Source organism: Caenorhabditis remanei, chromosome IV (genome assembly GCF_010183535.1).
Source record: "Caenorhabditis remanei strain PX506 chromosome IV, whole genome shotgun sequence".
NCBI classification, from domain to species: Eukaryota; Metazoa; Nematoda; class Chromadorea; order Rhabditida; family Rhabditidae; genus Caenorhabditis; species Caenorhabditis remanei.
In genome coordinates, this window is record NC_071331.1 from 14,543,236 (window position 1) to 14,562,581 (window position 19,346).

The following is a 19,346-nucleotide window of genomic DNA, read 5'->3' on the forward strand; positions in this document are numbered from 1 at the left end:
ATGCCCGACGGAAACGAATTGACTGAAAAACGATTTCGATGCTTCTGTGGAATCTGCCACGTTGTGGTGAGTATCAAGCTTTTGAATCAGCAAAATTTTAATTTGAAAAGTCTATAAACAATTTTTCAGACCGGAACCCAATTATGTCTGATTTGGTATATTCTCACATCCGGATTATCACTTTTATTCGGAATGAGATCCACGTGTACATGGCTGGTCGTTCCAATTTGTGTTGTTGGATTGGGAATGTACGCATTTTATTCGAAAAGACATAAATTCCTGTATCCATTTCTCATTATTACTGTCGTTCAACAGCTGGTTTGTATGCTTATGGCTACTATTATTACTATATTTTCACTGTGCAGCTTCGATACGATGAGACAGATTATTGGTGAGTGTTCTGATATGTAACAGACTAAAACCATATATCTTTATTCAGGTCACACACTGGATATGGCCGAGCCGCCATCCAAAACTCTTGCTCTTTTTGTTGTCTGCGGAACGGTTTCTGCTTGTATTCTACTCTCATTTATACATGTTTGGCAAGCAATTATAATCTATACGTAAGTTTTTTTCTCGATCTTGTATTCGGAAACTTTACTCCGCCACCAAATGAACTATGTTCATAAATAGTTTCAAACTAATAAACCAACATTTTCACTTTCAGATGTCTCGAATATTACGAAGATGAATATCGGAAGCTAGAAGAAGGTTACTGTGTCGAAACATCTCGGTTAGATGCAACTGATTATGATGATAGCAGGAGCAGATGCACTCCAGATCCACCTTATCAACAGAGAGAACCAAGATTTCCTCTTGTTTAAATGATACCTCAATCCAAAATATGTGTAAAATACTTATGTTTTTTTCTGCAATCATCGCATTCTTTCAATCACTTTTCAGTGTTTTCTGTCACCATTTGGTATTGTTTTAATATTTTTTCAACCTCGGGTTACTCCTTTTTGGTCAAACATGTTATAAACATTTTACTGTCAAAAACCACATAATCAATTCAAAACACTTTTTACGATCTCTGATATTCCATCTGAAAATGTTTCAATTATTTGTTCAATCTATCGAACCCGGATTCCCTCATCAACTTCGTAACTCTTTTTCTTTCTTTCTTTCGATAAGAAACACACAAATCAACATTCCTTTAAAGATAGGCGAGAATGATGCATGGAGGTCGTAAATTTGCATGATTTTCCGGCAGGAAGCGGACGTTTTTCAATGAATTACGAAATGAAATGAAGAGTAAAAATAGAAAATTTTTGTTTATAGTTTATGGCTAATTGAGGTAAATGGACTTTGGTTTTACTGTGTCAAGACTTTCAGACAGAGTTTGCCTGATCATACGATTGGGCGAAGAGCAACCTTGTGTTGAGTTTAGATTTTCGGAATCAGAACTTCGATTATATTATTGAGCGACAGAAGAAGGGATTTGATGACGAGACAAATCATTCCTGACTCTGCCTCACAATTGCCCACAGTTGGCTTCAGGAATTTCATGTTTCAAGAAAGATTTCACCGATTCAAAAAACTGTGAAGGTTTTCATACATTTGATGGAATTGTTGTTTTAAAAACTCTTATATAACTTTTCAGGTCATGACTATTACTCTTAGTTTCCTACTCTTCCTTTCACGCCCTCCACTAATGATAATCTTGTCTGAAATCAACTAACTATAACTGTCTACGGCTACTCATATAGTTACAAAGAACATATTATCTTTCGACTTCTCTCTCTCCTGATTTCCCATTTTTGTGCTACAAAAATGAAAAGTCAGGTGCGTTTCTTGAGAAAGTTGGTCAAAGAAAAGGGGTGAGACGAAAAGGAAATAAATGGATCGTAAAAATTATCAAATTTCTCGACGACGGAGCATGAATTTTAATGACCATTACTCGACTCGTTTTATGAATTTGCGACTTCTGTTTTAGATAAGTTTAACTTCTATTTTAGGAACATTTTGTATATGTTTCATGAACTGGAGAGATGCCTTATAATTATCATTACGATTTGGCAACTTCACAGAGAAAAGTAAGTTTTTTTTTTTAAATTAAGAGTTCCGGTCTCAATGAGTGCAAACTGTATCATTTTCGTTTCAATTGTGACACTAAAAAACCACAAAAAATATAGTTGTTCTTCCTGGTCAACATCTTTCTGAAACTGTTTCGTTTTTTTCGAACAGAATACGGATCTCCCAATCAGTAAAATGTTGGCCAGAATCTAATGTTCAGCGAAAAATATTAAAAAGAACTAGAATCGGGATGAATAGAAATCTAGGTGTCGGTCTGGGAAACATGTTTCCCGAGTTTTTCAAGATTTTTGAATTCTTTAATTGCCGAATATAATCAAAATACAGTGTCTATCTCCAAGTTCTCCTGAAGATTTGTGCATTATCAGTTCCGCTTTTCCCCTATTTATACTCAATTTCTGATCTAAAAATACATTTTTTCAATTCATTCTCTATTTTTAGGTTATTCTCAAGTTGATTTTCAAGTGGAAAGGGTCTATCTGGAAAGCAATTTATCAGTAAGTCATCACTTTATCTGTCGATTTAACGACCACTAATTTTATTTCTGTTCTATTTTCGTCATCTACTATCACATTTCATTTCATTTTAATGGTTTTTGCAGAGATTTGCTCATTTGGTGTTTCTGTTATGGCATCATTTCTGTCATATATCGATATGCACTTGACAGAAGTCAACAAGAGTGAGTTATTCGGAATGCAATGAATAATTGAGATAGAAGAAGACACTTTTACAGTACATTCGAAAGATTCATGCAGTTTTGTAATCGACGATTGGACTACATTCCCATCAACTTCATGCTTGGATTTTTCGTTACAACGGTCATAAACAGATGGATGACACAATTTGCGAATTTAGGCATGATTGACAAGTAAATTTGAAACATTCCTTAAAAAATTTAAAAATTAAAAATTCAGTATTGCTTTATTCACTTCAATGTATCTGAATGGAAATGACGAGAGAGGAAGAATATTAAGAAGAAGTATTGTTAGGTTAGGATTTCTCTCCTTTTTTCTGAAACTTTTTTTTCGAATTTAGATTCTGCGTAATGTCTCAAACTATGGTATTTCGTGATATTCATATTGGTGTTCGTAAACGTTTTCCTACCTTGGAAACGATGGTTGCAGCTGGAATAATGACTTCTGCTGATTTAAAAAAGTACAATGAAGTGGAGAGCAGGTATGTGTTGCGGAGAACCGGCAATGAAATATTAAAAATGATTAGATATGCAAAATATTGGCTGGGATTCAATTGGTCATTCAATTTATTGAACGAGGCGAGAAGAGAAGGACGGATTGAAAGTGCATATACACAGAATGCTATTGCTGAGGTAAGAGATACTTTCTACTGGGGATTAGTATCAAAAGTATCTCATTTTTCCTTCAAGTTTTCAGGAGATTCGAACGTTCCGAAGTGGCTTATCACTGATTTGGACGTATGATTGGGTGCCACTTCCACTTATGTACCCACAACTTGTATTCTTGGCTGTTCATTGTTACTATCTCGTTTGCTTGGTTTCCAGACAGTTCGTGATAAACTCAGATGCTAAAATGACAACGGAAATTGATTTGGGAGTTCCTTTTATGACAATTATTGAGTTTATATTCTACATGGGGTGGTTGAAAGTATGTCGAAATGAGCGAATGAGGAAATGAACTGATTCGTGTTATTCAGGTTGCAATGGATCTGTTGAATCCTTTTGGAGAGGACGAAGATGATTTTGACTGCAACTTTTTGATTGATAGAAATTTGACAGTTGCAATGGGAATAGTAGATGACACTCATGATGATGGACCACTTTTGGAGAAAGATATGTTCTGGAATGACACTGTTTCTCCATTATATTCGAAAGCGGCAGCACAAAGAAATGTCAATTTCTACTTTGGAAGTGCTACTAATGCAGACTCACAGTACGACTAAAAGACTTTCTCCAAATCTTATTTCCAATCTTTTCAGAATCCCAGATGACGTTCGTCAAATCACGATGGTTCCTCATCCATTCAATGAAAAACTCGATCAAATGTATGGAAAGAGGACGAATCGACCACCTGTTGAAAGTGTTGTTGAATTGAAAAGAGATCAAAGATTTTCGAGTGGAAACAACAGAAAACAGACTGTGGAAGGAAGAATCTCGAATAAAATTGGAGCAATGTTCCAGAAGAGACACTCTAAGTGGGTTGAACAGAGAAGATCAAGAAATTCATCTTCGATTTCAGATCATTAACATTTTCTCCCGAAGGTTTCAACACGAAAGCGCGAGCTTCAACGGATATTGAGAAACTTCCAACATTCATGACGAATCAAAAACCATGTTACAGTAACCCTGACTGTATTGTGGAAGTTGGTAAGTCACTTTAAACAATTGCTTTTTCTTTCTAATTTCTACGTATTCAGACGAAGAAGAACAACCGAAGACATCGGAAGAAACAAAACAAGAACCGCCGAGGAAGAGAGTGAATATTTCCAATAAAAGAGGTATTTCTATTCAGAAACTTCATAAAAACACGTATAATTTTTCTCTCAGAAAGTGTGATATCAATGGGAAGATCCAGATCATTCAATCACTTTGGGGAACATGTAGATTATCATGATTACTACGATTTCGATAAGGAATAACCGGGAAACTGTGAATTTCTTTAACAAAACGAATATTGCTATTTTCTAGTTATAATTTTGAATTTTTCGTTGTAAATATAATGTCTATAAATGAGTACAAAATCAACTCAAATTGGATTATTTTTGTATCACGTCTGTTCTGAAGCGGATGCTCTATTGGTTCAATATCATATGAAAACAAAAACGAAATGTTGAATGATGAATAGTTTATTTGAAATAAAAAGCTTAACGACGAGTTCCGTCCTCGAAGAAGACTCCTCCATCGATGGCGCAGTACTTTGGACAGATTCCCTTCTCTCCGGCACCTCCTGGAGTTCCAGCTTGTCCTGGGGCTCCTGGGTTTCCGTCGGCTCCTGGGGCTCCTGGGTTTCCATTTGGTCCCTTTGGTCCTGGGGCTCCTGGTTGTCCATCGTGTCCTGGTTGTCCTGGGGCTCCTGGTGGTCCTTGTGGTCCGGCTGGTCCAGCTGGTCCTGGTGCTCCTGGGGTGATTGGCTCAGATGGAGCGTCTTGTCCTGGTTGTCCTGGGGCTCCTGGGGCTCCTGGGTTTCCGTTTGGTCCAGATGGTCCCTTGTTTCCTGGGGCTCCTGGTTGTCCGTCTTGTCCTGGGGCTCCTGGGTTTCCGTTGGATCCAGCATCTCCGGCTGGTCCTGGTGGTCCTGGTGGTCCAGCTGGTCCAGCTGGGCATGGCTTGCATGGTGGTGGAGTGATTGGCTCACATGGTTGCTGTGGTGGGCGTCCTGGGTTTCCTGGAAGTCCTGGTGCTCCTGGCTTTCCTGGGCGTCCTGGCTTTCCTGGGGTTCCAGCTGGTCCAGCGGCTCCTGGAAGGCAGCAAGCATCACATCCTCCGGCAGAGGCAGCTCCTCCGGTGACTCCAGCATCATATCCAGCTTGACGGGCGGTACGGTTTCCAGATGGAATAGACTTGAGTTGGTTGACCTCAGACCAGATATCCTTGGCGGATCCCTTGCAGAAGTTGATCTCGGAGTGCATGGTTCTCTTCACATGGTGGACATAGTTGTACACCATTGGAAGGGTGACGCATACCTGGAAACAGAAAAATAAATGAAAGAGGAATAGGAATTATTATCTTTTTACAAATGTCTGAAATTCGACTGAAAACTAACCGAAATAACGGCAACGACGGAGAAAGCGACGGCCGAGTAGGCGACGAAGCGGTAAGCTTTAATTCTTTGTTCGAGATCCATTTTGGAAACTGAATATTTCTTTCATTTCAAGGTTCTTTTATACTTGTTTCATATTCAGACTCCGCCCACAATGATACCTAGCCTTGGCAACAAAAAAGAAGAAAAAACTTGATCGGGTAAGCGTATGCATCTTCTCTTTTCACCGTCTTTTTTTCTTTTGTCTATACGTTGTAATGAACGAGGAAAACGAATCAAAGGCTGGTATCTATTTGAAACAAAAAAGAAGCTTTTGACAACTTTCGGGTGTTACACAACATATGCCAAGTGATCTAATCGGGTGATGAAGAACACCTTAATCGCAAAAATATTGCATCGAATTAGATTCAAATAATTGATGGAAAAGAGATGAGACGGAGGAACTATGTATGTATACTTTTTGAAAACGACGTCGCTTTGGAATACAGCCTTTTTGATCCAATTTTTGAGATTCAAAGAGAATTTTCAAATGAAAAATGAATTGATCTGTTCAGCGTATTGACTTTCCAGAGTTTCAAAAACAAGAAAAATATAATTGATTTAACGAGTAAAAGAAAGAAGAAAAAGAAAACAAAAGAGAATTCTGACGGTCAAATGAGGTGTAGGTAATACGTCATCAGAAAGAAATTATCACGCATCGTCACCTGTTTGACGAATAAATTCTGTACTGAACGAAATTGGAAAAAGATTTGATTCAGGTGATCCACTCAGAGATTTTCTTTAAAATATATATTTGGAATGAAAATCTTTCAGAATAGTATGGGAATTGTCCTAAAATAAAACCGGTAAAAATACGAAAATCTCGGAGAAAACAAGTGTTCTTTCATTGAATAAAGTGACTTCATCTCTAAATGAACAGGAGTAATCAAGAATTTTCAGATACTTTTCAAGATTCAACATCAAATTTCAAACTACCATTCTCTCTGATTTCTTTGTGTTTCTCAACCACTCAAAGTATTTTTTTCTCATTTTGTTGATAGCAACGAAAAACTTTAGGGACCAGGTGAAATTCTCATTTTCAGATGTCCTGACAACGATGTCGAACTTCATTCTTCATTCGATTTCCATTTAGTTCGTGATTTTCTTCAACTTCTTCTCTTAGCAATCTTCGTTAAGTAATACCATTCTTTTTCCAGATTTTCAACTATTTTATAAAATGAGAAAACCCTGAAATCTCAAATAAAATGGTAAAAAATAAACTGACAACAACGACAGAAATGTCAACATTCGATTGGGAGAAGATATGGTTTTCTGAGGAAACGATAACAGAGGCACGTCAGACACTGGTTGAAGCACTTTATATTGCATTGAGTCCAGGTATTCTGCTCATTTGTATTGTGAAGAAGACCTCATAATCTATCTTGTCTTTCTTTAAGGATCTCTTCCATCCGCCTGCGTATTTGCTTTTGATTGCTTCCTCACTGTAGTTCATTTCGTTGTCTCCAGTTATATTCTTGATGATTTCACGACGACTTTCTTGGGAACTGTCTACTTTCCGACTACTTTTCTCAAAATTGTCTACATCATCGACTGCATAGCATCTGCTGAATGGTTTGTTTCAAATGTCAAATTCAGCCGGAATATTCTCCGAATATTTCAGGATTCTGGAAGTCAATGAAATTCTGAATCAAATCTTCAACATGACTATCATTTTATCATGTATTGCATACAATTTCATGTGTCTTTTTGTTGCCCAATACCGTAAGAATATTCCATTGCCAGTCTGTCGAACCGTCTTTGCTCCAATCCTTCTTTTCTGCTCTTTTCTGGTCATTGCCCCCAAATTGGTGACTCACTATTTCCACTCTGATTCCACAATTCTGTAGTTTCAGGTGATGGATAGATACATTGACAATTGTTTCCAATTCACCACTCAACTCTTTGGAACTCTTTTTCTTATTGCTCAAATCTCCTGGAATATGTATACTTTTGTATGCAGGAAGGTTGATACCGGACGAGAGACAAAAGAAGTTAACTCGAATGATGACGTCACAGCAGCAAATGACGTCATTCGAAATGCAAATGGAAGACTTGTATGGGCCAGTTGGTTCTCATTAATCATTGTGATTCTAGCCATTCCACAAATAAGTGAGATTTCAAAACTAGGGGGAAAAGATAAGAGATGGAATTGTTTTCTTCAGTTGACTACTATGTTCCACTAACAACTTCATGGATACCTTATCACTTTATGGTTCAATCATTGGTTCAATTGAATGCTCTTCTTCTTTCTTTCACTATCTTTCTGATTCTCCCAACTTATCGGTTCGTTTTTTTCATTCAACAGAATGACAAAATTTAATTGAAATTTCAGATCGGTCATATTCAGCTGTTGTATCAATTACAATCGAATAATTAAAGTTGAAGAAATCAAAATAGAGAAAGAAAATACAGATACACCAGAGAAACGATCGAAAAAAGAACTTGAAAAGGAAGCGGAAGCACTTGCAAATCATCAGCAAATTCATCCTTCTCCTCATCAAAATATTTCAATTCCCCATTTCCGACACGTGGCAATTCCACGTATTCGAGTTCCAGTTATTCCTCCCATTGTGGCTCAGCCGACTGGTCAAATTCGAATATTTGTGGCTCCTCCTCAGAAAAAATATTGAAATGAAATGTGTTTGGATGAAATAAACTTGTTAATCAACCACTTGAAAAATTCGTTTTGAGAACTATTAAAAACAACGATTGAATCTCGTGTCTCTAAACATTATTTTTTGGAATGCAGGAGGGAAAAACTCATGACGAGATGGGTACAGTAGAAACGTCATTGACTTTTAGTCCACTCTTTCAGAGCTTTTCTCTTTTTCCCCTATCATCATAATGCATTCATAGAGTAAACATTATTCTTCAGTTCCGTTTTATCTTATTTTTCTGGTTTGATATGCCGAATGTCATTCAAAAACAAATTTTCGTTGCAACCATTCGCCACAAACAATTCACTCAAAACCACAGTTTCTCTTTTTGTTTTCGAGTACACCTCTTTTTCGAAGCTTTAGATTGTTATCTCCTTCCACATTCTCCCAGAATCATGAGTCATTTTGTCATGGTTTTCGAAATGTTTCGAAAGTGTCTTTTTTTCGTTCAGAGGGTTTGCTCAGCTTTCGATAAGAAAAAGGGTGGAAACAAAACATTTGGTTCGCACATTTAGCATCATTTTAATTCGAAAACAGGTGGTTTGATATCAGAAGAAAATGCAAAATTTGGTTTTACTTCATGATTACAAAAGTTATTTTTAGTGTTGCTGTTTTCAAGTTTTTTTAAATGTCGAGTTTAGAAGAATTTCACTGAATTCACTGAACTATTTCAGTAACTTTAAGATGATGTAGTAAAATGGTTACATCTATACTCAGGTATTTTTTGGCGAGGGTTGGGCAGTGAAAATGTTAAAAGGGCCATGTGGCCATTGAATGGGGCAAGTTGCCCACAAAAAGGGCCACATGGCCCAGTGGGCACTAGTTTGGCGCGGGTTGGGCACAAGCTGGAGAGTTGGTTGCCGAAAGGAGAGGCTGGTCGGATGTGGGCACGAGTTGGGCACCTGTTTGGCCCCGGTTGGGCACCACATTGGCCCGAAGTGGGCACAAGTTGAGAAATCGCGCTCTACAGCACACGCTGATTTTTCACCACGATTTTTCTAATTTATTCCGTTTCTTTTTCAATTCTTTCGTCCTTCTATTTTATGCTACTTTTTTCAATTAGAAGATGAGACAATCTACACAGATCCGCCGATAAAACAGGTAAGACGCTAAATTTTTCTTTTTTTATCTTTCCATTTTTGACAAATTTCAGCGGAACAAGAAATAAATTCAGCAATACGAGCATCTTCATCAACTACGCGCTCCGGCTACTCCACTGCTCGTCTCTGTTAATTTTCGCATTTACTTTAGATTTTTCGTTTTTATTTATTTATTTGTAACTTTTACTAAAAATCATATTCTTTTCCTGTATTCCTATTCCCCATTTTAAAGTTTAACAAATTCTAGTTTATTTTAGTTCATTCTAGTTCCCCATTATTACTGAAATGATTATTTTTTGTTTAATTTTGATGAATAAATAGTAGAAAAGTACAAAAATGTGTAATCTGGTTAATTATAGTGCTAGTGCGAAAGGAGAGAAATGCCGCTCGTTGTACCAAATCTCGGCACTTTGCCCACGAAATGGGCCATGTGGCCCTCAAAATCGGCACTAGTGCCGGCGTAGGGCAGGCCCCGCGGCCCTTTTCTCTGCGCCATGCTGCCCATTTCATGGGCAAAGTGCGAAAAAATACCTGAGATTAAGAATTGACAATTAGCCTTATATTTCTGATATTCACAGTTTCTACTCATGTTCCAATGAATAATGATCGTATTTCGAGAAACAAGGATGTTCTGAGTTCCTAAAACAAACAATCGAACTAAGACGTTTTCTGTTTCGTTTCGTCATCTCAGCTGTTGCATTTCTGAAAGTTGCCAAAACTGATAATAAATAATAATAATATGGGGAAGAGCATTAAACCGTCTAGACACTCGTCCGTTCCTAATATAAACTGTCTTCCAGTCCATAAACTTATTACTATTTTTCCACTTTTTCAGATTGCCAAATGAGAAGCAACACCCCGACTCAACCCGTCAATCGTCTTCGTCATTTCCCGTATAAGGTACGATAGGATAGGATTGATTAAACAATATCATACTTTTTTCAAACTTCAATTAAACTTAGCATTCATTTCATAAATTCTACTTTCTGTTCCTACTAAATCGACAACTTTTAATGTTGTTTGTCATCTGCTCTCATGATTTGGGGGGCGGGGGGCGTTTCAATGCACAGGCAGATAATTGAGATAGTACATGATATTGAGAGAGCATCTAGAAGTCTGTTCGACAGGCCATTGGTGAGTAATGCTGATATTTTCTGCAGAAACACATGTGTTCATTCACTTTTCAATTCCAACTTGGCCACAGTTTCCTAATTTCATCTTTGTTATCAGGATCCTGTTTAACAGAACATTCTGATGATACAGTTATCAATCTTGCTTTTCTTTTTTATTGTCTAACCGTTAAAGACTGTGTTGATATCTGCATTCCAGTCACCTATTACTCAAAACGTTTTGTTTGCAGTTACGTGCCAGACACCTCGTCTCTGGATTTCGTAACCTTGGTTTCTCCCTCCTTTACCTATGAAAAAATTGAACTCATGGGTTTTTTCCTGGTATTTCATCACGAAATAAGTCTCTCTTGTTTTTTTCTTTCTTTTACTGTTCAACAATCAGAATGTTTCCAGAACGAGAACATGTATTTCGAAAATTCGAAAATGGATGAGAAATACAGAACGATGACTCAACACAATCCATTTTCAACTCATGGTCAACCAAGTAACCATCCATCGGAATATTTGCCAGAATCATTCTTTGGATACGAGAATCATACTTCTCCATTTCATCAAGAACCAAACACTTCACTCCAAATGTATCCAACTCCTACGGATGATATGGGAAATGATTGGATCAAAAGAGAAGAAGACCGAGAAGATGAAGAAGAAGATGAAACACTTCCGGTAATTGGAAGAGGAAAGAGTGCTCTAAAACCAGCGAGGAAGTACATGAAAAAGTCTGAAAAAGAAAGGGTAACTGATAAAAAAAAATGAAAAGAAAAAACTGAGAATGATTACAGAATGATCCAATCTATCGTGACGCTCGTGATAGAAACAATGCTGCAGTGAGAAAGACTCGTCAGAAAGCAAAGAAGCAACAAGAGGAGGAGAAGAAAAAGTTTGAGGAATTGAAAAAGGAATATCAACTTATGAAAAAGAAAAATGAAGAAATGGAGAAGAAAATGTGCAAAGCTACAGCGGCTATCAATTTGATTCAAAATTTTAAGCGCGAGTTGTGAGTTTTAAGAACCAAATATTGAGATCAATGTAGTATTTCAGCCACAATCATCCATTTCGAATTTCTTCTGATATCTTCCCGTCGCTCACCGAAATGCTCAACTTCGCATAAATTTTTAACTGAATCCCAGTCATTTTATTTTCCAACTACATCCTACTTCCCCCTGTTCATACCTCGTCATCCCTTCATAAATTCCAAAGATTCTCTTTAGACATATAAAATTGCCGCCTTTCTTATCGTCACTCCCCTTTGATTACTTGTATTTTTAACTTTCACTTCAGTTTTGACATGAGTATACCTACTTCCTATTTCCGATAAACAGATTTTCATCAATAAGAAGAGTGACATTTCGGAAACACAGTTTCGAGGAATTAAGGAAAAAAGATAAACATTTACTCAATACTCATTTTTCCTATAAAAATAAGCCTACACGGTCTAAAAATGAAAAGAGTCAGAATGGCTTCCGTGCGGAAGTAGACACTGTTCACAGAGTAAATAGCAACATTCGCAAGTTCTAACATGGTTTCATTAGTTAGAAGAATCCTAACTGTAACTTTGCACGTGGGTGAACTCAACTTTCTTCTATTTTACGACGTATTGAGATCATTTTCTGGTCAGTTATCAATATCGAATCAGGCCATTTTCCTAAATTTCTACCTATTGAAAGATAGTGCAGGAGAAAACTTCTGTTCATAGAACACTATGAATCTCTTTGTAACAACAGTTGCTGTCGTAGTCTCCTTCTCTTGTTTCTCTTCTTTTTTTTTTTTGCAAAATTTCACATCTAAACTGCAATAGTTCAATGTGCGCAGTATTTGTTCAGACTTAGTTTCAATACAGAAATCAAATGTATTTGCAATTGATTTTTTGATGCAGACTTCTAATCGAATGAAGTTGAACAGTAGTTAAAACCAAAATCATGTCTTTGGTTGTCCTCTCTAAAGCGACTAACCGTCTTTTTCTTCTTTTCGAGGCTAGATGGCGTATCGGTACGCAGATTATTATCAGTTTCACCATTTGTCGGTCAGAACTACGATAACGAAATAGCGGAGTTCTTTGAGAAACAGCAGAGTCGAGTTTGGAGTAGTGGACGATAAAATAGAAGATAGACCAGTTGGCAGGCGCATTTCTCATCAGAATCGTGTACTTTGTGAGCGACTCTGTCTCAATGGTTTTCAGTTTTCTTCTCACAAATTGAATCAAGTAAATTAGGTTCTGCTAGAACAAATATTGTTTATTTAATTCGATGTGTTTCCGTGTTTATTAACGTTTTAGTTTTTAAACTAGTCCTATTCTCACAGCTTACTTGGTGCCCATTCTAAAAATTATTTCTGAATTTTATTATAAAAAATAGTTGTATTATTTTGAATTATTGTCGAATCTTTATGATGAAAGCCTGTCCTGAATCTGAATTGAAGAAAATGTGATCAGTTGAATTCAAAGAATTATTTTTGGGTGGACAACGACACTCCGCTATCCCGCGCGCGTGTTGTTTAACGCAATTGGCCGGAATTCAAAATTTAACGTGGCGGAACGTGGCAATATTTATCAGTCACAAATCCAAAATGAACAACTCGTCCTCTAAACACTTGTTTCAAATGGCACGAAAATGGTTTTTTCGCACTCTTCTTCCGCCAACTCTTTTATTTGTTTTCATCTTTGTCTATTTACTCGTCCGAAACTTTCATTTTTCTCACTTTCCACATTCTAATTGACTTCTTTACAGGTAATCCCATCCCCTCACGTCGCAGAAATGTCTCCACTGCCAGAAAATACCCTCATCGGAATGTGCAATCCATTGTTGGACATCCAAACCACCGTGGAGAAGGTACAGTTAAAATTGTTTTTACTATATCTGTTACAGTTCAAAACCGAAAAAATCTGAATTTCGTTCAGTAAAAGAAATTTCAGTCATTCCTCGACAAATGGGGACTCAAGGAGAATGACGCTATTCTCTGTGACGACAAGCACAATGACATGTTCACCGAGCTCACCAGAGACTTCTCTGTCGAATACATTCCAGGAGGAGCTGCTCAAAACTCCCTTCGCGTTGCTCAATGGATTCTGAACAATCCAAATCGCACTGTTTTCTTTGGAGCCGTTGGCAAAGATCAATATGGAGAGCTTTTGGCCTCTAAAGCTAAAGAAGCCGGAGTAAATGTTCAATATCAGGTCAATGAGACTGTGAAAACCGGAACTTGTGCCGCTCTTATTAACGGAACTCATAGGTAAGAAACCAGAAATAGCTTGGACTTTCATATCATCGCTGTCGTGTTGAAATGATTTCAGATCACTCTGTGCTCATTTGGCCGCCGCGAACACCTTCACACAAGACCATTTGCAAAAGGAAGAAAACCAAAAGATCATTGAACAAGCCAAGTATTTTTACGTCACTGTAAGATTTAGCATATTTGAACAAAATATATTTATCTATCAAAGAAAAGCTTTCAGCAGTAATAAAACAAAACATTGCATTTCAGGGTTTCTTCATCACCGTTTGTCCACCAGCTATTCTTCAACTAGCCAGCCACTCTGCTGAGTTCAACAAGACATTCACGCTCAATCTCTCTGCTCCATTCATTTCCCAGTTCTTCTTCGACAAGCTTTCCGAAATCATCCCACTGGTGGACGTGCTCTTCGGAAATGAAGACGAAGCTGCTGCCTTTGCGAAAGCTAACGGATGGGAAACTACCTGTGTCAAGGAAGTTGCTCTGAAAGCTGCTGCTCTTCCAAAGAAATCCTCTAAGCCAAGATTGGTTGTTTTCACTCAAGGACCAGAGCCAGTTATTGTTGTCGAGGGAGATAAGGTTTGTAATTTATTTATATTGCAGTTTGATTTCTCAGGCCAACGGTAGTAATAATTGAATTTATTTCAGGTGACGGAATTCCCAGTTACTCGCCTGGAAAAGGAAGAGATCGTTGATACCAACGGAGCCGGAGATGCTTTCGTCGGAGGATTCCTTTCACAATTCATTCAAGGAAAGGGAATCGAGGCTTCAGTCACCTGCGGATCATATGCTGCCCAAGAAATCATCAAGAAACACGGATGCACCGTGCCATCTGTATGCAAATATCATTAGGTGATATTCTGAATCTGTGATAACTATATTTCTGCTTTCAAAATTTGACTTGATATCGCTTAGTTTTTCAGATTGTTACTCGTTTTACTTCTCCATTCCTGTCTTCCCCTTAAAGCTCCTATTTTCTTGCATTCTTTCTTTTGGTGGTCTGATTTTTCTTTGTTATTTTTTTAAGAGTGCCTTTACTTTATGTCAGGTTTCGTTTTTAATAAAAAAGGGCTAATTCAATAACCGTGAATTCGTCATTAACCACCGAGTAGTGGGCGGACATCGACGCTTTCTAGTCGATTACAGAAACCGTTCTTTGGATGATTCGTGAATGTGTGATAGAAAACGAAAATTTCAAAATTATGCATCACTTCTTGGGATTACGTGTTCTCCTTTCTTCCAAAATTGTCTCATTTCTCCATTTTCTCCAGCCTAAGATTCTTGTTTTTTTTCATTGCCTGATTTCTCTCTGTGAAGAAAACTCTTCAGTAATATGCACTCGAATAGAACGAGCCTGTAAGTGATTCAAATGAGAAACTTGAAAGAAAATTAATTTAAGTTACTTGGATGAACTACTCAATGAGATGAGTCAACTTTCGATAAGTCCAATTGACTTCAGAAATACCAGAATTCTTTTGTCAAAAGAGATTTCGAAAGTTTTTGATGAAATGAATCTGAACGAACCAACAAGACCAATGAATCGATACGGATCAGAAGATCACAAGAATTTATTCTATTCGGTTCGACTGACTCTTTCTTTATCTATTCCAACAAATAGAGAACAATTTCAGCCACAACTTGCTGCTAGTCCATCTCCATTTACTCCAACATATTCTCTTCCGACGTTCCCTCAATTCTCAACTCCATACTCTTCTTCTTTCTCCAAATCGAATCCATTCGAGACTCCAATTAAACATTTAAAATCGAGAACTTCTCAACAAAATCTTGGTGATTGGACCAATGGAAACAGTTCAATCGATCAGTCTCCATACGTTCTTCAGACGAAAATCTATATTCCAGAGCCACCGAAAAAGGGATTTGGAGAGAAAGAGTTGGTGGTCTTGCTATGAAAACTCTCAATTTCTCGAGATATTTCAGAAAATATAATTATATTGGACGTATTCTTGGACCATCTGGATCTACAGCTCAAATGATTGAAAATCAATTTAATGTGACACTTTTGATTCGTGGAGCTGGATCTGTTAGAGGATTGAAATCTGAGGAAGAAGAAAAGAAAAGAAAGAAAAAAGAACCACACTTGAATGAGCCACTTCATGTTCTTCTAATCGCAAGACATAATAATAAACAGAAGTGAGTGATGTAATAAGATGGGAAAATAAAGAATTTTTAATTTCAGATGCGAAGAAATTCTTGATAAAGCAGCAGAGAAGATTGAAAGTCTTTTGGTTCCAGTTCATGACGATTTGAAAAAAGAACAACTAGTTCGTCATGCGATCATGACTGGAAGTTATGAGCCAAGAACTGGAAAAAAGTATTATGGGGATCGAAAAAGTTCAATTAAAACTCAGGAGACTCCGGAATGAAAGAAAATGAGCAGACAATGGAAAACGCTTTATTTGAATCTGCAGATAAAATATTTGTATTCACTGTGACTTTTCTTTTCATTTAGCTTGGGTATTCGAGTGTCCATCGCAAAAGAAACCATGACTTCCTGAAAAAGAAACTTCCTCAACGACCGTCTTTCTCCTAATTGTGGCTTCTTCTTCTTGTTGTATTTCTTAATGAGGAAGTCATAGTGAATATTGCTTTACACTTCTTTCCCTTCGCAAAAAGTGTAGGAGTAACACATTGATAAACGGGGAAAAAAGGTATAAAAGGACAGTCGGAAGAAGAGAAAAAGTACGATTCAGTCATGGAAAAGATTCTTGTAACCATCTCCACTGGAGCTGCTTCAATTGCTGTTTTGGCAGTTCTCTTCACTGTTCCATCCCTCTATAATACTATCAATGAGGTTCACGATCAGGTAAGTGAATCGATTCGAAGGATTAGGAGAATATAAAAAGTAATTACAGGTTCTCGATGGAGTCTCCGTTTTCCGTGTTGAGACGGATTCTGCATGGACTGAAATGATGGATATCCAGGTTACTGTCACTCCACCAACCAAGCCACGTGTCAATCCATTCAACTCAGTTTTCCGTCAAAAGCGTCAAACTTTCTCCGGACTTCCAGCTTGGTGCCAATGCGAACCAACTAAGCCAACTTGCCCACCAGGACCACCAGGACCACCAGGACAGCCAGGAGCTCCAGGAGCACCAGGAGCCCCAGGACCAAAGGGAGAAGACAGCACTGTCACTTATGCTCCAATCCACTGCCCACCAGTTGCTTTCGACTGCATCGCGTGTCCAGCTGGACCAGCCGGACCAGCCGGACCATCAGGACCAGCCGGACCAGCAGGTCCATCTGGACAACCAGGAACTCCAGGACAACGTGGAAACGATGGATTCCCAGGAGCTCCAGGAGCACCAGGAGACAACGGACAACCAGGATTCCCAGGACAAGATGGAGCTCCAGGACAGCCAGGAGCCGATGGACAACGTGGAGCTGGAACTCCAGGAGCCCCAGGAGCTCCAGGAAATGCTGGACCAGCTGGACCATCTGGACAAGATGGATTCCCAGGACAAGACGGAGCACCAGGACCAGCTGGACCAGCCGGACAAGATGGATTCCCAGGAAACAATGGATCAGATGGACAACCAGGAACATCAGGAGGACCAGGACTTCCAGGAAACGATGCTGCTTATTGTGCCTGTCCACCAAGATCTGCCGTCTTCCTTTCCCGTCATTAAATATCTCATTTTTTGTACATCTTTTTCATTTAATCCAAATAAAACTTTGTATTTCAAACCAATATTTTCCATCAGAGAGTTTCGATGCAATCAGTTTTCCGGTCGGATAAATTCTGAACTTCAAACATGAAAGCAATTAAGGTGATATCAAGTCAATATTTGGATTGTCTTGTTGTAAGCCTGTCGACTGCTCTCGCCTTACTACATTATCGCTCAAAAGTATACAAGTTTTAATTTTGAGTGTGTTTTCCAAACGAATAAATTATGAAATTCAAACACGAAAGGGATAAAGAGTTTGTACCTCTCATTTTCGATTCATTAGTACTAGGAATGAAAAGTTGCAATTTCTCGAATTTTTTCTTTTCAAAAATGGTGCCAAAAACCTTGTGAAACATGATTTTTCACCCAAGTTTCATGAAAACATTGTCAAAACGATTTTTTGTTTTTCAAAATTAAAACTTTTATGCTACTTTGAGCGATAATGTAGTAAGGCGAGAGCAATCGACAGGAAAACCCCGGCAGGCTTACAACAAGACAATCCAAATATTGACTTGATATCACCTTAATTGCTTTCATGTTTGAAGTTCAGAATTTATCCGACCGGAAAACTGATTGCATCGAAACTCTCTGATGGAAAATATTGGTTTGAAATACAAAGTTTTATTTGGATTAAATGAAAAAGATGTACAAAAAATGAGATATTTAATGACGGGAAAGGAAGACGGCAGATCTTGGTGGACAGGCACAATAAGCAGCATCGTTTCCTGGAAGTCCTGGTCCTCCTGATGTTCCTGGTTGTCCATCTGATCCATTGTTTCCTGGGAATCCATCTTGACCGGCTGGTCCAGCTGGTCCTGGTGCTCCGTCTTGTCCTGGGAATCCATCTTGTCCAGATGGTCCAGCTGGTCCAGCATTTCCTGGAGCTCCTGGGGCTCCTGGAGTTCCAGCTCCACGTTGTCCATCGGCTCCTGGCTGTCCTGGAGCTCCATCTTGTCCTGGGAATCCTGGTTGTCCGTTGTCTCCTGGTGCTCCTGGAGCTCCTGGGAATCCATCGTTTCCACGTTGTCCTGGAGTTCCTGGTTGTCCAGATGGACCTGCTGGTCCGGCTGGTCCTGATGGTCCGGCTGGTCCGGCTGGTCCAGCTGGACACGCGATGCAGTCGAAAGCAACTGGTGGGCAGTGGATTGGAGCATAAGTGACAGTGCTGTCTTCTCCCTTTGGTCCTGGGGCTCCTGGTGCTCCTGGAGCTCCTGGCTGTCCTGGTGGTCCTGGTGGTCCTGGTGGGCAAGTTGGCTTAGTTGGTTCGCATTGGCACCAAGCTGGAAGTCCGGAGAAAGTTTGACGCTTTTGACGGAAAACAGAGTTGAATGGATTGACACGTGGCTTGGTTGGTGGAGTGACAGTAACCTGGATATCCATCATTTCAGTCCATGCAGAATCCGTCTCAACACGGAAAACGGAGACTCCATCGAGAACCTGTAATTACTTTTTATATTCTCCTAATCCTTCGAATCGATTCACTTACCTGATAGTGAACCTCATTGATAGTATTATAGAGGGATGGAACAGTGAAGAGAACTGCCAAAACAGCAATTGAAGCAGCTCCAGTGGAGATGGTTACAAGAATCTTTTCCATGACTGAATCGTACTTTTTCTCTTCTTCCGACTGTCCTTTTATACCTTTTTTCCCCATTTATCAATGTGTTACTCCTACACTTTTTGCGAAGGGAAAGAAGTGTAAAGCAATATTCACTATGACTTCCTCATTAAGAAATAC

At 38.6% G+C, this 19,346-nt stretch overlaps 9 protein-coding genes across 9 annotated transcripts; 7 read left to right on the top strand and 2 right to left on the bottom strand.

Moving 5' to 3' along the window:
• On the top strand, nucleotides 1-824 carry GCK72_014078 (uncharacterized protein; the record flags this gene model as incomplete). Its single annotated transcript, XM_003107852.2, has 4 exons — nucleotides 1-66; nucleotides 130-391; nucleotides 440-563; nucleotides 668-824. The coding sequence occupies 4 exons, from the start codon at nucleotides 1-3 to the stop codon at nucleotides 822-824; spliced, it is 609 nt and encodes a 202-aa protein (XP_003107900.1).
• Nucleotides 825-2,783: 1,959 nt separating this feature from the next.
• On the top strand, nucleotides 2,784-4,647 carry GCK72_014079 (uncharacterized protein; the record flags this gene model as incomplete). Its single annotated transcript, XM_053730129.1, has 10 exons — nucleotides 2,784-2,902; nucleotides 2,949-3,023; nucleotides 3,070-3,210; nucleotides 3,256-3,361; nucleotides 3,426-3,656; nucleotides 3,706-3,941; nucleotides 3,988-4,203; nucleotides 4,248-4,375; nucleotides 4,426-4,506; nucleotides 4,556-4,647. The coding sequence occupies 10 exons, from the start codon at nucleotides 2,784-2,786 to the stop codon at nucleotides 4,645-4,647; spliced, it is 1,425 nt and encodes a 474-aa protein (XP_053584901.1).
• A 225-nt stretch (nucleotides 4,648-4,872) lies between these two features.
• GCK72_014080 (uncharacterized protein) lies at nucleotides 4,873-5,852 on the bottom strand (the record flags this gene model as incomplete). Its single annotated transcript, XM_053730130.1, has 2 exons — nucleotides 4,873-5,691; nucleotides 5,772-5,852. The coding sequence occupies 2 exons, from the start codon at nucleotides 5,850-5,852 to the stop codon at nucleotides 4,873-4,875; spliced, it is 900 nt and encodes a 299-aa protein (XP_053584902.1).
• A 1,193-nt stretch (nucleotides 5,853-7,045) lies between these two features.
• Nucleotides 7,046-8,437, top strand: GCK72_014081 (uncharacterized protein; the record flags this gene model as incomplete). The annotated part of the gene is made up of 6 exons (XM_053730131.1): nucleotides 7,046-7,145; nucleotides 7,205-7,379; nucleotides 7,429-7,615; nucleotides 7,661-7,916; nucleotides 7,970-8,090; nucleotides 8,140-8,437. 6 exons carry the CDS (start codon nucleotides 7,046-7,048, stop codon nucleotides 8,435-8,437), a joined length of 1,137 nt encoding a protein of 378 aa, XP_053584903.1.
• A 1,970-nt stretch (nucleotides 8,438-10,407) lies between these two features.
• On the top strand, nucleotides 10,408-11,805 carry GCK72_014082 (uncharacterized protein; the record flags this gene model as incomplete). The annotated part of the gene is made up of 4 exons (XM_003107857.2): nucleotides 10,408-10,464; nucleotides 11,088-11,429; nucleotides 11,477-11,691; nucleotides 11,736-11,805. The coding sequence occupies 4 exons, from the start codon at nucleotides 10,408-10,410 to the stop codon at nucleotides 11,803-11,805; spliced, it is 684 nt and encodes a 227-aa protein (XP_003107905.2).
• Nucleotides 11,806-13,447: 1,642 nt separating this feature from the next.
• On the top strand, nucleotides 13,448-14,774 carry GCK72_014083 (uncharacterized protein; the record flags this gene model as incomplete). Its single annotated transcript, XM_003107886.2, has 5 exons — nucleotides 13,448-13,522; nucleotides 13,606-13,922; nucleotides 13,984-14,089; nucleotides 14,175-14,501; nucleotides 14,571-14,774. The coding sequence occupies 5 exons, from the start codon at nucleotides 13,448-13,450 to the stop codon at nucleotides 14,772-14,774; spliced, it is 1,029 nt and encodes a 342-aa protein (XP_003107934.1).
• A 481-nt stretch (nucleotides 14,775-15,255) lies between these two features.
• On the top strand, nucleotides 15,256-16,306 carry GCK72_014084 (uncharacterized protein; the record flags this gene model as incomplete). The annotated part of the gene is made up of 5 exons (XM_003107977.2): nucleotides 15,256-15,278; nucleotides 15,322-15,502; nucleotides 15,554-15,813; nucleotides 15,861-16,073; nucleotides 16,120-16,306. 5 exons carry the CDS (start codon nucleotides 15,256-15,258, stop codon nucleotides 16,304-16,306), a joined length of 864 nt encoding a protein of 287 aa, XP_003108025.2.
• Nucleotides 16,307-16,635: 329 nt separating this feature from the next.
• Nucleotides 16,636-17,569, top strand: GCK72_014085 (uncharacterized protein; the record flags this gene model as incomplete). The annotated part of the gene is made up of 2 exons (XM_003107800.2): nucleotides 16,636-16,746; nucleotides 16,796-17,569. 2 exons carry the CDS (start codon nucleotides 16,636-16,638, stop codon nucleotides 17,567-17,569), a joined length of 885 nt encoding a protein of 294 aa, XP_003107848.2.
• A 702-nt stretch (nucleotides 17,570-18,271) lies between these two features.
• GCK72_014086 (uncharacterized protein) lies at nucleotides 18,272-19,205 on the bottom strand (the record flags this gene model as incomplete). Its single annotated transcript, XM_053730132.1, has 2 exons — nucleotides 18,272-19,045; nucleotides 19,095-19,205. The coding sequence occupies 2 exons, from the start codon at nucleotides 19,203-19,205 to the stop codon at nucleotides 18,272-18,274; spliced, it is 885 nt and encodes a 294-aa protein (XP_053584904.1).
• Between the last annotated feature and the right edge of the window lie 141 nt (nucleotides 19,206-19,346).